At 34.5% G+C, this 17,304-nt stretch overlaps 1 protein-coding gene across 3 annotated transcripts; it reads right to left on the bottom strand.

Moving 5' to 3' along the window:
• Positions 1–3,302: 3,302 nt before the first annotated feature.
• Positions 3,303–13,776, bottom strand: LOC132042612 (U4/U6 small nuclear ribonucleoprotein PRP4-like protein). 3 transcript variants are annotated; one of them, XM_059433151.1, is made up of 6 exons: positions 13,734–13,776; positions 5,450–6,357; positions 4,484–4,937; positions 4,182–4,379; positions 4,009–4,090; positions 3,303–3,681 (listed from the first exon to the last, which is right to left on the bottom strand). In XM_059433151.1, the coding sequence occupies exons 2-6, from the start codon at positions 6,352–6,354 to the stop codon at positions 3,587–3,589; spliced, it is 1,734 nt and encodes a 577-aa protein (XP_059289134.1). In that variant the 5' UTR covers positions 6,355–6,357; positions 13,734–13,776; the 3' UTR covers positions 3,303–3,586. The 3 variants fall into 3 exon arrangements, with proteins under 3 accessions (XP_059289134.1, XP_059289132.1, XP_059289133.1); XM_059433149.1 differs by lacking the exon at positions 13,734–13,776 and adding an exon at positions 7,440–7,553; XM_059433150.1 differs by lacking the exon at positions 13,734–13,776 and adding an exon at positions 7,452–7,496.
• Between the last annotated feature and the right edge of the window lie 3,528 nt (positions 13,777–17,304).

The raw sequence follows: 17,304 nt of genomic DNA, 5'->3' as shown, positions 1-17,304 counted from the left end.
TTCTTTATATTTTTCCTTTTTTTCCATTTAAATCAGCCGGGTGATCTAGTCTGCAGTGACCTGTTACCTTAAACGATTGGTCTTAAAATCACAAAAATGGTGATATACTCCCAGTTAGTCAACGTAGTTATGCTACTAATAGTTCTGATCATGCCATTCTCAATCATTTCCCTCCGTTATTTGACTGACCATATAGTAGCATTCTTGCTGTTCATATGCATAACTATGCACACGATCTCATCCGATATGTTCTTATACATAGAAGGATTGTCGAGAGTAACAAAATGTTTGTGTTACAGGCCATTTGCTGCGGCTTCTGTTTTCTGCTAAGGTGGCTCCTTACGAGTTGGTACAATTGAAGCTGTGACACTAGAGATGCTATTTCAACTGGACGAATGTCACACCCCATTTAAACCGGGTCGATTTAGGAGTATGACATATTGGTGATTCCTATTTATTCTGTTTTAAGTAGTCGCCACCTAATTATTTTAACGGTGAATTAGGACACCTAAATGTTAACTAAGGTAAAGTTAAAACTAAACATTCGTGCATCGTATGATTCTAGGTAAACCAATGTTGTTGGATCCTTTAGAATCCGTTAACTTACGGTTATCCGACCAAACTTAGGTTAATTAATTGAGGGAGTTGCTAGAGTTGCTAGAGTTTCAAAAGAAAATAATGTCAGTTAAAATAAGATTTACAGAAAATATAATAATTTTTTATAAAAAGGGACTTTAAATGCCATCTTTTTTTAAAATACAATTTATGAATGTTGTTAAGGTTTTAGGCGAAAGTATAATAGTCTTTTTTTAAAAAATACTCTTTTTTCATAGAAAAACATAATAACGTGTGTAAGAGAAGATTCTAAAAAAAATTTAAATGTGACTTGAAAATATTGATGAAGCCTTAAATAAAAGATAATATTTAATAAGATTTATAGGAAATGTGATAATTTGCATGAAATAAACTTATAAGCATTGTTAAGATAAAAAAAATGTAGAAAATAAATCGTATTATTTTCTACATTTTTTTTTATTTGATTATAAATCGTATTATAATACGATTTATAATCAAATAAATCGTATTATTTGATTATAGCAATGTAGAAAAATCTAAGCTTATAAATAGGATTCGAAAGGAAGTGAGCTTTTTTTATCATTTCTTATTAACTATGATAACTATGCTTAGCTGAAAATATGCGTGATTGATTCGAACTTGAAAGGGTTATTTATAAAATATGCTTGAATTTATATTTTTGCGTATTAGTGGTGTTTTGAAATTAAGATAACAAGAAATAAAATACGATTCCTTTAACTAAAAAAACAATTATTAATTTATACTATCAATTATTTTAGAAGTAAATATTATAGATTCTATAAATAACTTTAATGTGAAAAGAAGAAAACGAAGCTTATGGGATTAATTATTAGTCTTCTTTAAACTAACTACCCATTACTAAACTAAATCTATTAACTCATTAAGGTTTATATAAACTAAATAAAAACAAACAAACAGTTAGTATACAAATTAAATGCACAAAATAAATAAAGGAGAGATAATTAAAAATGGGCTCAGCCCATATTTTAAGAAGGGCTGCTGTTAAATGGATCTGGCCCATTTGGGCCACTGCTGCAAACACTGTTTCTGCTATATGGGCCTCGGCCCAGCAATTTTTTTATATTTTTTTTTTGCTGCGGAATAAGGACTGATCGGGGATGGCTCGAGATGATTATGTTGGACTTTTAGCCCAACACCGAATGCGGGGAGAAACGAGTCCCTCGGATTCGTATGCGAGGTTCATGCAAAAGATAAAAGGAAAAGGATTAGTATGTAATCAACAAATGAGGTTAAATATATAAAAATAAACATCGAAAACTGATCAGTAGGCTGTATATATTGGGTATATTCGGGTTTACACAGTTCAGCCATTATGTATTTATGGCATGGAAAACAAGGCGACACTCAAGATTTATATTCCACAGCATAGAGAAACATGCCACATAAAAAGGGAACTATTAGTCAACACGTCAGTTCTATTACTTTTAATAAGGAAATGCACACGAAGAACACATCTTACACTTTAGGTCTATTCAGGATATGAATAAACATGAGTATCTTTCTCTGAAACCAACACGGCTCAAAAGAAATTTGATAAGAGAAACAATAGGACAACTTATGACAGGGTAGTGAGCACCTCAGTATTCCAAGATAAACCAAACAGACCAAAGAAGTAGGGCAGGGAGGCAACAAATATAATTTGCATTATCTTCCTAAACCATCCATATAGATTCAGACTTAACACAACTATTCAAATATCAAATTATCACTTCAAAACTTCCCTAACCCTCTTTGTCCATTTTATCTCTTTTGAATAAGTCAGATCTTAGATGAAGTGCTTAACTTAAGCTAACAGTCTAAGATATGTAGTTACAAATCAAGCCTTTAATGGTCCTATCATAACAGCTCCCAGAAAAGAAAAAAAAAAAAAAAAACAAACAAACTATATGTTGCCCGAACATAAACTGGATCATAATCATATTACCCTAGCGAACCAGTAACAAGCAACTAAATGAGACAGTGAATCTATGTTATATACGCATTTGAACATACCCTAGCGACATGTTGAGCTAAGACAGCAATTTAAGCATAGAACAGCCTTAAACCAAACAGGTTTGTTGATGACTGGATAAGCTTACTCAACATCTGTCTAACAATTACAAAGAAGGAATGCCAAGTTCACATACAGAGGTTCAACTTATTTTACCATATCTATTGTAGTTCATGTATGCATACTAAATTCTCAAATTAATACATTCCATATCCAAGCTCAACAGTTTACCATATTGATACATAACCAAATTCAAACATCTTCATCTGCATATCCATAATAAATGCTTTAAAAAAAACTATCAGGCTCAATCACCTTCGGATAAACTCTTACGAACATATAAATACAGAAATTAACTGGATTGAATCGATACACAAACAAACTAAGCTCTGTTAACTACTGAGCTGGAAATTAAATCAAGCAGCAACCAAACATACGACAACTAAGGCATGACAGAAATTAACAATTAAGACTAAAATAGGAGGCGAAATACTAAAGGAAGATTTACCGACCTTCTTCGGGTGCAGCGAAGTGGGCGCGGGGTCTCAAATCCACACTCGAACACTTCGAATCTACTTCGAAATAAACCCGAATCCCTAATTTGTATATTCCCGCTTAAGCAAAGTTTCTACAATCATTGCAACTACTGATTTACAATGATATATAGTTATATACACACAATGCATCCAACGAAAAAGAAAAGCACTGGTTTTATCAACAATATTTCAGATATAGATTTGTTTAAGAATTAAAATACCTTTTGGCATCTCAAGTTTCTGATTAGCTTATAAAATACATTAGAAAAAAAAAAATATGTCACTACTTCATTTATTGAAGGCGGCCTTACAGAATACAGAATGAGCAAAGGGCCTTGTGCTTCAATTTTCCACAGGGATTCTTAACAACAATTTAACATATTCAACTCTCTTCCAGATAATCCCATAAAATGGTAAGACTCCTACAAACTTAGGTAAAAATCTAGTCAATGTCCATTTTCTCATCCTTCTGGATGTTTTTGCTTGACCACAGCTTGATTGTTCGATCGTACGACACGGTAGTGATGAACTGTCCATCTGCACCAAATAAAAGTAAAATAGACAAATAAGCATATGTGAAATTTGAAACAAAGGTTTGAGATTCTAAAGGATATCATCATTTTCTTGGCAGGTGGATAGCATGGAATAAGCCGTCATGAAAAATATTAGCCTTTGCATCCCCAGAAATCACAAGCAATGAAATTAATTCTCCTATCTAGGCCAGAAAACTAGAAAATGTCATCATCATAAGTTATTGAACCTTGAACTCATTCTTTTTTTGATGAGGTAAAAGTTTAAAACTAAATGTCATCATCATAAGTTATTGAACTCTGAACTCATTCATTGAAATTAAATGGAACTTGCCTGCCGCAACATCCAATGACATGATCTTTGCTTCATGTCCAGATAGTGTCTTTACAGGCTTGAAATCCCTTGATGACCACACCTGAAATATAAGTTTAAGATTGAAAAACATAAATACAAGTAATGAAAAATATCCACAAAGTAGCACAAACATAAAAAGACTTAAGTTATACCTTAGCAGTCATATCATAGGAAGCTGTAGCCAAAAAGTATCCCTCCTGAGGCTCAAACTTAACTTGAGAGATAAGACTGGAGTGAGCAGGTATGATGTACGAAGATTTTCTCTGCCTTAAGTCCCAGATACGACAGGTATTGTCTTCACCGCCACTAGCCAAATGATAACCATTGGGAGAAAAACTGACACCAAGAACCTGGAACCAATAAATAAAATAAGTAGCAGAATTCATATTTTGTCTTCTCATAATCCCTAAAGCATACAAAGGAAAAGGACGTCACATATCAAAGAAAGACTAACCGGTTTAACATGACCTTCTAGAGCAAGGATACTTCGCCCAGTCCTTAAGTCCCACACTCGAACAAGTGCATCCAACCCGCATGACGCCACTAATGAACCGTCATGGTGAAAAGACAATCCATAAACACTCCTACTGTGACCTTCTTGCAAAAGCAACTCTTCACCACTCTCTACATCCCATAATCTCCAAGTTTTGTCAAAGCTAGCTGTGCCCAAGTACTTTCCAGAAGGATGAAAAGCAATCCGAGCTAGACGGTCCAAATGTCCCTCAAACGTTCTGAGGTGAGAACCTTCTGAGTTCCATAACCTTGCGGTCTTGTCAGCAGATGCAGTAGCTAAATGATTGCTTGTCGGAGAGAACACAACATCAGTAGCTCGTTCAGTGTGACCTTTTAGGGTGGAAAGCTTTTGCACTTGAGGCATACTCCATATCTTTGCTATACCACTCATAGAACTGCATACCGGAGAAAAGGGGGTAAAAATGGTGTTGCTTGAATCCATACTCGCAAGTCATAACTGTTAAAAGACACTCTAATAAAAGCATGACAACTGTTTTCTTACGGGAACATAAATCCCACTTCCAGTTCATCTGGTATGATAGTGAAGCAATCAAAGAGAACATCTAACTGTTAGATTTAATATGGGAATCAACAACTACGTCTCAGTCCCAAACAAGTTGAATTCAACTATATGAATCCTCGGTAACCATGTTTTCCATAAGATTTAATATGGGAATCGCTGGCCAAAAAAAGCAGCAAATGCTAGTATATTCCACTCATATGAGTTAGTAAAGGTGAAAAACAGACCGAGGAACACGAACAGGGTTTTAGGTATATGAACCTATACTGAAAGCCAGCACTTACCCAACTAATAACAGTTCATCTATCCCACCTGCAAAGCCCCCACCCCCTAAAAAGAACAAGAAAAGAATGAGGAAAAGCAAGACAGACAGGCACAGAAGATTACCAGGTTGCAAGCATCTTTCCGTCGTGTGAAAGCGAACATCCGAAAAGAGGTCGATCATCTCCAATTTCACTACAATCAAGGGCCAAGCTCCCTGCTTGCTTCAAAGCCCAATCAACCTCGGCATCCACATCTTCATCTGGATCATCCCTTTTCCTCCTTGCACGATGAAGACGTAAAGCTGACTTAACTAAAGAATACTTTGCGATTTCTACCCTAGCATCTAACAGTGCTTTTGATCCTTCTGTGTAAAAAGGGTACTGAATATCCTCCTCCTCTGCGGGTGCAGCAGAAGCTGCAGCTTCTTCATCCTCATGAGCTTTCATCAGCTTTTCCAGCTGGCCTTCTGCATCAAGCTTTGCCATAAGCATCCGCAGACGGTCCCTTCTTTCCATCTCCCTTTCTCCAAAGAGAGTTATCGGTTCACCAAGCCTTCGAAGGCGGGCCCGAACAGCCATATCATTTGTAGGGACTGCCAGTGCAGCAGCACGCCTCTTCATCAGAAGTTCTTGCAAGGCTTTTTCCTGCCTCTCTCTGGCTAGTTTGCTCTCTGCAGATATCTCATATTCTTGAGCTGAGTCTGCAGTGCCACGATCAGATCCCATTTCTTCAAGGTCAGAATCTGAATCGCTTGCTCGAACTTCTCCATTCTGTGCTACCGGAGGCCTAAGGACAGGTGGCCGAACAGGCAACGGAGCTAATGGGGGAGGAATAGGGGTAGGGACTGCAGGCCTTGAAGCAATTGCAGGCACACCAGGAGGAAGGGTAACAGTTGGAACGCCCGGTGGAGCGACAGGTTGAACTGGTGTAAGATTAATTGCTCCTATAGTATTAACCACAGTCGAACTATCACCAACAACAGTCGAAGGATCTGTAGTTGAAACAGGAATTTCATCCTCGGCATCCATACCCTGATCAAAGAGAAGTTCAAACAATGAACACATAAATTTAAGCAAACAGAACCATTCACTTCAGATATCAGTCAGCAATAACTATAAACCCTTTTTTGATCAAGTAAAAGCATAGCAATAACTATAAAACCTACTTGCTGTCTGAGCAGTTTAAGAATTTATTTTGCTCAAATTATGCCTATCTATACTACTAATTTTCCAGAATATCTAGTTATGCCATTTATCTTTAATTTATGAAATTAAGCCCACAGATCAAATAAAGAATTCCCAACTCATCTCCTTCAAGTTTCAGCCTTGTTTTGTGAATTTAACCAGATTTTGTTAACTAATCAGTCGAATGAACACTTGTGCATGCATATTAAAAGGAAAAATGATGCTCAATGTTCAATCAACTGTAGGAAGCGGATGAAACAAGCTAAAAATTGCACCAAAAGAGTACATGACAAAGATACACAAAAAGAAGAGGGGGAAGGGGAGCACAGCAGTCTAAATTTTCAAGAGGAATCAAAATTGAGGAAACCACTTATGATATTAGAGTGTCAAGTATTAGACAAGCGTGTCATATGACAAACATTACGGTCCAAGTAAGAGAAGCTAATATCCAACTCTTAAGTAGGAAATTTTTTTGAACAGGCTAATTTGGTTCTCAATTGCTACCAAAGCCCCTTAATTACCTATCCCTCAAACACGAAGAGATAACAAAAACAAAGAAGCAAAGGAGAGGTTTTGCCATTAAAAATTCTTGCACAGAAACACCAACATGGTTGTGACCAAAATATACCCGCCAAGTGAATTTATACTAGTAAACTTGATATCTAAACTATTAAAATAATAAAACATTACTTATAATGCAGCATATAAGTTTAATTAAAGAATTTTAAAAACAACTCATTATTAAACTACCCCAAAAAAAAGTACGTACTAACAAATTTCACAGAAAATTAGGTTAAGTATTGCTAATAGAATTATTCTTATCCAAAAAAGAATGTAACACAAATTTCAGTTTTGATAAATTCCATTGTCATCATATGAGCAAAAACAAAGAAATAACCATCTGAGCTGCAAAAATTACAAAAAGAGACCCAAAAGTTTACTATTGGAGAAACCCCTCTTCTTATACACATGCTTCAGCATATATGCAAATCTGTACGGAACCTCACAAACTGTTCGAAATCAACAATTTCTTTTAACATTATTTCAACACAGTAAACTGCAAAAGAAAATAGCAAAGTTGTTTAGCTTTAAAAAAAAAAAAACAACTCGAAGGAATACATTCTCGAGAAAGAACTAGCTGTGTGACCTCACATTGGCTCGAAATACACAACAAAATCGCCTATAATGACCCAAAAGTTTACTATTAGAGAAACACCTCTTCTTATACACATGCTTCAGCATATATGCAAATCTGTATGGAACCTCACAAACTGTTCGAAATCAACAATTTCTTTTAACATTATTACAACACAATAATCAGCAAAAGAAAATAGCAAAGTTGTTTAGCTTTTAAAAAAAAAAAAAATCAACTCGAACGAATACATTCTGGAGAAAGAACTAGCTGTGTGACCTCACATTAGCTCAAAATGCACAACAAAATTGCCTATAATGACCCAAAAGTTTACTACTCCCTCCGTATCAAAAAAAGTGTCCACTTATCAAATCAAGAAAGAATTAATCTTGTTTTTCCAGATTTGCCCCTATTATGTGTTATATGATCAAATCTCAATGCCCATTTAATTAGGGGTAGTTTAGTCAAGTTACCTATTTTTGTCTAGTAATTAGTATTTTCTTAAGGAGCGTGCAAATGGCTAAGTAGACTCTTTTTTTTATCCGGAGGGAGTATTAGAGAAACCCCTCTTCTTAGACATATGCTTCAGCGTATACGCAAATCTATATGTTACCTCACTAACAGTTTGAAATCAACAATATCTCATACTAACACTATTTCACCACAATAATCAGCAAAATACAATAGCAAAGCAAAAAACAAAAATTCAACTCGAATATATACAATCTCAAGAAATAACTAGCTGTGTGACCGCATATTAGCTCGAAATACACACACACACCAAAAAAAAAAAAAAAAAAAAAAGTAAAAGGCACACTAAATTTATACATGCCTTCACACACTAAATGTATGCGCAACATATACAAAACTTCCACTTCTTAGAGTTATTAAGGGACACAAAGACAACTGGGCAGAGATCAACCTCATTCCCTACATAGAATTCTACCAAATCATACATGTTATGCTATAATATCAATGTTCAATACCATTCTTAATGCACACGGTCCAAAGGAAAGAACAAGTGGAGTGATTTATACTCCAGCATCAGACACAGGTAAACAAAATATGATGATCATCTTAGGCAAATTATCCTTATCTTAGCAGTACATCAAGAAGAAGAGAGGGAAGGAAGGGTCATGCTAGCAACAGAACAATTAGCATACACACTCTCTTAATTATTTGACAAAAAAAAAAAGAAACTTATGAAACAATCTATGGGCTCAGTCAGATAAAGGACAGGGCAAAACAGGTAGGTATAAGGAAATAGATACTTTCAGTCTTAGGCTCATTCAAAATGTCATGTTGCCTTCATACATTTTTTGCATATAAGGGTAAAACACACAAATGCAATAAAACTCTACTCATTTACAGAGGAACAAGGGGCCGGGAAACATAATGAGAGATTTGGTTCAGCCTACACCTAAACATATACTAGCACAAAGGTAAAAGGCAAACTTTGGAGGAGATCAACCTGACTTAAGTAAATGTGTCAAAATAAAGCAAACCCACCATGATCTAACTTATCCGCATTTTATGACGAACCTAAGCTCTACAGTATTTAAAAGTTGAACAATTTTCACACCTTTGTGTGTAGTACATCTCTTACTAACAGAACCATTATAGGCAACCATATGAGTTCAAACAATTTTGACCAAATCAAACATTTTAGTGAATGAAAGAGAGTTAATTGTTATGCTGGGCTATGGTACTTCAAAATTCATTCAGACAAGTCATAAAAATAATAAGATACTTTACTACAGTATAGGTTTCCTCAAGCATTCTAAGAGGAAGGAGATCATTTTCAAGCATGGAAGTGGTTCATTATAATTCAGGAACTTTAACCAAACATACCTTTAAAATGCATAGGTCCTAAGGTCATAGCTTCTGGTAAACCAAGTCAGATTTGCCTTTCTAGCTGCTAAGGCCAAGCTATTTTCCTATTACTGTATCTCTCTTTTCACAAACAAACCGTGAATATGTCATGGAGGATAAGAAATCACATCATTTTTTTTTTTTTACTAACAACTAGTCCTCTAATATAGATTCAAATAAAGCATGACACTTTTCCAAATCCTTCTAATTAAGCGGAGATCTAGTTCCCCTTGATTCAGTTAGAACTTAATTGACCTATGACGCGTTTCGATAAAAGATAGCTAAAATAAATCTCTGGACACCTATTCAGGTTCACAATTTCAAGGTTTCAAAGAATTACATAATTTCTTCTCTAAAGAAAAAAAAAACATAGAGAAAGTCTATAGTTCTATAGTCATGGTTTCTAAAAGTTAAACACGAGTAGGAAGGCGAACAGATAAACCAAATAGGTCTTGGATAAAACACGTAGTCCCTTTTTTTTTTTTTCGAAAACAAAAGGCTACTGGCACGCCCAGTGGGAAATCAGAAACAGTAAAAAAATCAGTAGCTTTTTTTTTTTAAAAAAAAAAGGAAATCAGAAACAGTAAAAAAAAACCAGTAGCTTTTTTAAAAAGGAAATCAGAAACAGTAAAAAAAAAAAAACAGCAGCATTTTTTTTAAAAAAAAAAAGGAAATCAGAAACAGTAAAAAAAACCAGTAGCCTTTTTCTTAAAAAAGGGAAATAAGAAACAGTAAAAAAAAAATTAAAAAAAAAGGAAATCAGAAACAGTAAAAAAGAAACCTTTTGTTTATTTTACGAACAGATTTTCAACTAAAATGGCAATAATGGATTCGCGTAAACACTTCAAAGAAGAATTTGGACGAGCGACGAAGCTATTCATTCACGTAAAGAAGTAGCATTTGAATAACATATCACAAAGTAGGAACAACCATTTCAAATGTGACAGTGGTTCAACCAACAAACAGTTTTTCAAGGACTTGAACTAAAAAAAAAAAAATCCTAATTCTAAGAAACATGCCTCAGAGAGAGGATTTCACCCATTTCCGGACCAAAATATGGTCATGACTTAACTGCATCTTGAGCATCTTGAAGACAAAACAAGTAAATCCTCTTTTAGCAAGAAAGGGAAAACCTTTAGACTTATCCGACAACATGAAAACCAGTTCTTAAATGTTTTAGGGAACTAATGGGCGAATTCAAGAAATGTTCAGGAACAGTTCTAAAGAACACAAGTGTTTAGCTCTCAAGGTAAATAATCTGGGAAAGCTTAATTTCTTAAAAAGATACTTTAGAGCATAATCTTGGCCAATAACAGGACAACAACCGATTGAATCATAGCACCATATTCATGAAATCCGTAAAAGTCTATTGATGCTGTGAAAAGACAAGGATTCACTCCTTATAGCTAATTACCCTATGTGTTTTCAACTAAGGAAAGGCAATCCCAAAAGATGTATAGTATACTTCAAAACCTTCTTTGACATGGGCCTATCAGAATAATCATGCTTCAATCCTTTTAAACAAACAGCAAGATAATGGCTATTCATAATGTTGTCCACCAGTAATATCTTGTCCTCACAGCTTAAAGACATGTTCATATTACACCATCACAATCTAAAGTAAGCTAGGATATGACATAACAACGATAATGTAGTATAGATGAAGCTCAACCAGACAGGATCCCATTTAGCAACCAAATAATCTTGTTGTAAACCATTTATCAATTTCCAGTGTATTGTTATGTCAAAGTAGCCAAAATAGATGTGACTCCTCAAAGATATGCAGTGGCAACATGCCTAAAGCACAACAATTTCTCATGCGCTCATATCACAACAAATAGCCTTTCTCAGATCTCTGATTGGTAGTCACAAACAAGTTTACACCAAAGAAAGGGGGAAAAAGGAAACAGTGTTCATCTAATCACATCTTAGAAACATTATAGAGAATTAAATCAAGAGACTGAGAACATCATTGAACGTAAGAGTATGTTAACACTTTGTGGGTAGGAATGCAATGGCAGGATTATACTTGGCTGCTCATTTAGCATAACACAGAGGTTTAAGACTTAAAGGATCTATCTTATAAATAATAAATAAATAAAAGAAATGCCCTACTAGTTACTGAAAAGGGTGCTGATATCAAAGGAAATAAAATTAAGCTAATCAACTACTTAAGTTCATAGAGAGTGAAAACCCGAGTTTGAAATCCATATCATGCCAAAAGAATAGGGAGAGAAGGAGATAGAGATGATTATGTAACCAACCACGGTTGCACATCATAACATTACAATTGACATCTAGTTAGCATGCCATTTATCCACAACTTACTTTGACAGGAAAAGAAAGCTCAGATTTCTACTCTACTTTTCTTTCGGTAAGCCATTATTTGATAATCAGAGACTAACTAAACTAGCAAAGTTTATAAGAAAAGTTTTTGGCTTTGACAAAATTAATCAGTCCCTAACTTCAGAAAAGGATCACTGTTTTAGTTTGAAGATACCTCAAGAAAAACATTTATCAGAGACAGTTGGTTAGAGAGGGACTGGAAAGGGGACTAACTCCTCTCATGCTCAGGTTACCTAAACTACTAACAGTTCCCAGCTAAATAAACATGGCAGCTGAATCTCAAAAAATGAAGGATTTAAACTTGAGCCTATGCCTATCCCCATTTTTTTCACACAGAATTGCTACCTTGATAATGTTCAAATGAAAACAGAAAACTAGCTCATCAACCAAGGATAGTGACTATTGTTAACATTTAAAATCAGAATTTAGCGGAAAATTCTGTTTTGATTGGTGTAGAATTGAGCGGAAAAAAAAATCGTTATGCTACATATCAGTATGCGAACTCAAATCCTTTTTCTTGACTCACCATTTGACGCAATGATGAGTCTGAGAAGTATGATGAGAAACCTAGAGTAGCAAACACGAGATTCGACCATTATCAAACTTTCTTCCTTCTATCAAATAAATACGAGCTATAACAATTGGAACAGACTGAAACCTAGACTAGAAAAACACGAGATTCAGCCATTTGATAGTTTCACTGAGCAGATACAGCAGCATATGCAGCTTCATTTATTGTCTATGAAATGGAAAATCCATGATTACATTCAGCAGGTATAGAAGCAGCATAAGACAGTCACTCCCATCCAAATCGTGGGAAAAAGAAATTCCCTCTTTTTTTTAAAAAAAAAAAAAATTAAAACCAGTAACTTTCCCGGACCAAAACAGTAACTCTTCTAACCCAAAACAGTAGCTGTTTAGTTAAAACACAGTAGCTTTCTTTTATATCAAAACAGCAACTTTCTAACCAAAAAAAAAAAAACAGTAGCTGTCTTAGTAAAGAAAAAGTTGCTTTTTAATCAAAACCGTAGCCAAACACTTTAACACTCCATAAATATATATATATATATTGAGCTAATCCCGTAACACAACAGAACAGAAAGACATTTTGGGACCTTATCGACGCTTATCCGAGCTAAAACAAACAGTGACACTCCTTCAATTTAAACCATTCTCCAAAGGAGAGTAGTGACTTAAAAAATGAGTAAACAGAGATACATAGCTTATATACAAGTTCTAATAAACTCAAACAAACCAACTTGGGTCCAAAAAAAGAACAAAAAGAAAGTTGGGAAAGACATACTCATTTGAGCTTAAGAGACTAAGAATAGGACAAGTCCCAAATTGGCGAAAAACTATGACAGAGCTCCCAACTTAACTTAAGTAAAATCCCGAACCTATCTTTAAACTAGATATTCAAACTTAAACTTCAAAACTCATCATTCAAAACAAATTCCAATCAAAGAGTTCCGTTTTAAACTAAGAGAGGAGACAAGACAACAACCCAAACTAGTTTACAGATAATTTATAGCAAAGCTGACCCTTCTAAGTTTTGAAAACACCACATATGCTGTCCAGTTTGCCCGAAAGGCGGTAAACCACCCACAGATAAAGACTGATGAAATAAGCCATGCTTTAGGCCAAGAATAAGGACGTAGCAGCTTTTGATGAATGACTAAAACAGGAAATTAGCCCAGCAACAAAATTGCATACTTCTTAGATGAATGAACCAACAATTCTTCTAAGTGTGATTAGTCATTTTGCACTAACTTACAACAAACGACGAGCAAACACAATCTAGCCCAACTAAACTTGACGACTACATTTCCACTTCTTATAAAATGAAAGACGAAGAGAGGACGAGTGTGATTACCTTTTTCGTGACAGCGAACTGAGGCTAACGTCGTCGTCGAGTATCCGAATCCGCACACAAAAAATTCAACACACAAAAAATTCGAAGTTTAAAAATAAGGAAAAGGGGGGAAATTTTGGGAGATGTTTTTCAACAGATGAGATGATGAAAATGGGGATGGGACTTACCCCGAAATCGCACATGGAGCGTTTGGTTAGAGATGAAAGGGGGCTGAATAATGGGTTAGGGACTTAATTGATTTAGTTGTAGGGGTTTGTTGGGCTGGGGCGGTTTTTTGGGCCACAGATTTTGGGCTGCTGAGAATTGCTTCCGAGACAGAGGGATTGGCCCCAAGTATAAAATTAGCTGAATTAGTTTCTAATCTTGCTTTCCCTTTTTTACTTCAATCAATTAATTAAAATATGCTTCTTTATCCTAATTAATTCCCGCAAAATGCATACATATAGAAATTACAATATAAGCAATCTAATTTACATATTTTCTTTTTCAAAGTAGAGTAAAATATTATTGATACAACAATAAGTAGGATCAAAGGAAAAATGCCAACACCCATATTGATATTTGGAATATCAATGTTATTTTCGAGTGATTTTAATTATAAAATGTTATGTTTAGTACCTTTTTTTTTTAAATTATATATATATTCCAATTTTTCCCCAAATTAGTGTGCAATTTTCATTTATTTCTTTTTTAAATATAATGGCGAAAAATATATTTCAATTCCATAATCCCGTGATAATGATGTTTTCAATGTCAATTTCAAGGTTCCAAATTCAATTTAAGAAAATAAGTTAGATAGCATTGGTGAACATACAAAATAATAAAAAGTGTCTACATTATTACTTTAACCAACTTGGCATGGTGGTAAAGCCTTTGGCTTTTGACTTTTTTTAATCTCATCCACTAGGGATCAAACCTCAGCGGGAGCGTTGAGAAGATATTATTAGTAAAAAAAAAATGAACTAATTTATTTAACGATTGACATGGGATAAAAAAGTAAATAACATGGGAAAAACAATTTCAGAAATAAATATATTAACAATGACATAATTAACAAATATTAACAATGCCATAATTAACAAATAATTAACGAAGATCCATGGAGGTGTTGTATTTGTAAATACTAAATTATTCATTATTCTTGAAATTAACTAAAAAAAATCTCTAATTAGAACTTACTTAACTAGGATAAGTTATGAAGGATTTAATTAGTTATTTTGAATAATCCATGATATTGTATTGTCGATTATAATTTTCTTAACTGATCTAGTTAAAGTAATAACGAACAAAATTTTATATTAACTAACTAATCCTTCATAAAAAAAAATATGTTAACTAACTAATCCTTTTTGGAAATTCTGTTAATGATGTTCAATCCAAAACTAAGGATTTAGCTTATCGTTTGTTATTCGGGATTTAGTTCATTATTCGGTATTTAACTTATTGTTCGTTATTCGTTATTGGATTATTTTGGTACCCAAATCCACTTTTGAAGTTATTTAAGTTGCGGACTCCAATTAGTTGGGTGTTGAAGGGGATAGTGCAAAAAAAAAAAAAACACAGAAATAATTGATTATGAATTAATATTTGTTAATTGATTATGGATTATTAATTTGTTAATTTTTTATTTATTGTTAATTTATTTATTTGTGAAATTGTCAAAATAAAGTTACGCATTAATATAAAAATAATGTATAACCCTAAAACATAAATAACTTAAAGCTAATGACAATAAGTCTTCAAACAAAAATGGACTTCGAGCACTTTTCAACCACTAAAATGATAATCCGAAGTTTTGTGTATCCTTGATGTGTTGAGCCTACCTTATTAATCGCACAAAAATAAATAGGGTTCTATATAAAATATTCAAGTTTTGAAGTCTCGAAGCACGATTAATCTATGTCTAAAGTATGTAAAAAAGTGTGAAAGAAAGGAAGAAAGAAAAGAAAGAAAGAAAAGAAAGAAAGAAAATCATGCATTAAAGTTTATCATACAATTTGACAAAAAAGGAGAAGCCTTTAACGCATGAAAATCATGCGTTAAAGGTAATTTTGTACCCGATTTTTTTCCTGGGGTATTTTGGTTCATACCCTTTTTTTTGGGTTATTTTGGTTCCGGACTCTACCAGGGAAACCTACCCATTTTTTCAAAAAAGGAAAAAATGTGAAGGGTCTTTGAACTCACTAATACATCAAGAACCAGGCATCAAAGAGGTGAATCCAATTACTTCTCCTCTAAAATGCTTGTTATTCATCCCTGTTCAGATCCAAAAATATCGACTTGGCTGAGTTAAGGATCTCATTTAACAGTTGATGGAAAATTTCTTAGCCACTAAAGAGATGGGGCTAATAGAAACAACTGAAGTGACAGAGAGGGTTGATTATGAAGGGACGAGCAATTTGTCATTGCAGAATGAGGGAAAGAAAATGAATTTCATCTACCTCTTATTATGAGGTAGATGACCCACTTAATAGGAAAACCTATAATGTATAAAAGATTTAATATCCTTGCCCCAAACCCGTTGGGTAATGCCAAAAACAGTGAAAGACTTGATGTTAAGCGGGAGAAGGAGAAGAAGACGTAGGGCTTGGAATTTGGTTCCACTTGCATTAATGTGGGTTGTTTGGAGAGAGAGAGAGAGAGAGAGAGAGAGAGAGAGAGAGAGAGAGAGAGAGAGAGAGAGAAATATGAGAGCTTTTGAGGGAATAGAATCGAGTTTTTCTCAATTGAGGAGTAGCCTCCGATCCCTTATTTTCTTTCGGTGCACCCATAGAGTTCCTTGTTGTATAGAAGGTTGGTTGGAGTTTGTAGAGAATCATATTTTATAGATTCTTTACCTTTTGGTATACTTGTAAGGGCCAAATTTTTGGCCATGTTTGTGATGAAAATACTTTGATCCACAAAAAAAAAAAAAAAAAAAAAGGCGTACCCTGCCCCAAGGTTTTTGCTCAATGGCAAAGGTAGTACAACCGGGGATGTGTTGTGGGCGCATGTCACAAGTTCGAATCCTGCTGTGAACCAAATCTAGTACTCATTTAAGTGGAGAAGGATAAGAGGTGGATCCAAGATTTGAGCCTTATGAGTTCAAGTTCGGGATCTGCCACAGTTCATTTGATTTTACTGGGTTTGAAATCTATTATTTGTACTTGATTGGTGAGCATACACAAGGTATGAGCCAAAGCTATTGGGTTTAAATGAACCCATAAGTCATAACACGTGCTTTACATCTGCCCCCGGAAAAGCACAAACGTGGACCTACTATCCACCAAGCTTTCAGGTTGGAAACAATGAATTTCTCAATTATCAAATATATATGTGTGTTTGTGTAAACATGCATGCATGAATACGCACGTACACACATATATACCGTACTTTTTTGGAAAAAATATGGTGAGAGTACAGTCTGGATTCTGCTCAGCCTTGTCCTTCTGAACTTAAAAAGGGATATGGAACATCTAGTTGTTCTTTTCTGGTCTTTAGCTAATCTGGACTTTCTTCTTTTTGTGTTTTCCCCATTATTTGTCTTTTCTTTTGGGCTCTTGAGAAGGGTGTATTAGAGGTGATGCTTTTC

The sequence above is a fragment of the Lycium ferocissimum genome, unplaced genomic scaffold (genome assembly GCF_029784015.1).
Source record: "Lycium ferocissimum isolate CSIRO_LF1 unplaced genomic scaffold, AGI_CSIRO_Lferr_CH_V1 ctg16513, whole genome shotgun sequence".
NCBI classification, from domain to species: domain Eukaryota; kingdom Viridiplantae; phylum Streptophyta; class Magnoliopsida; order Solanales; family Solanaceae; genus Lycium; species Lycium ferocissimum.
Note: the sequence above shows the minus strand (reverse complement) of the source record. Positions and strands in the feature narration are given on the sequence as shown.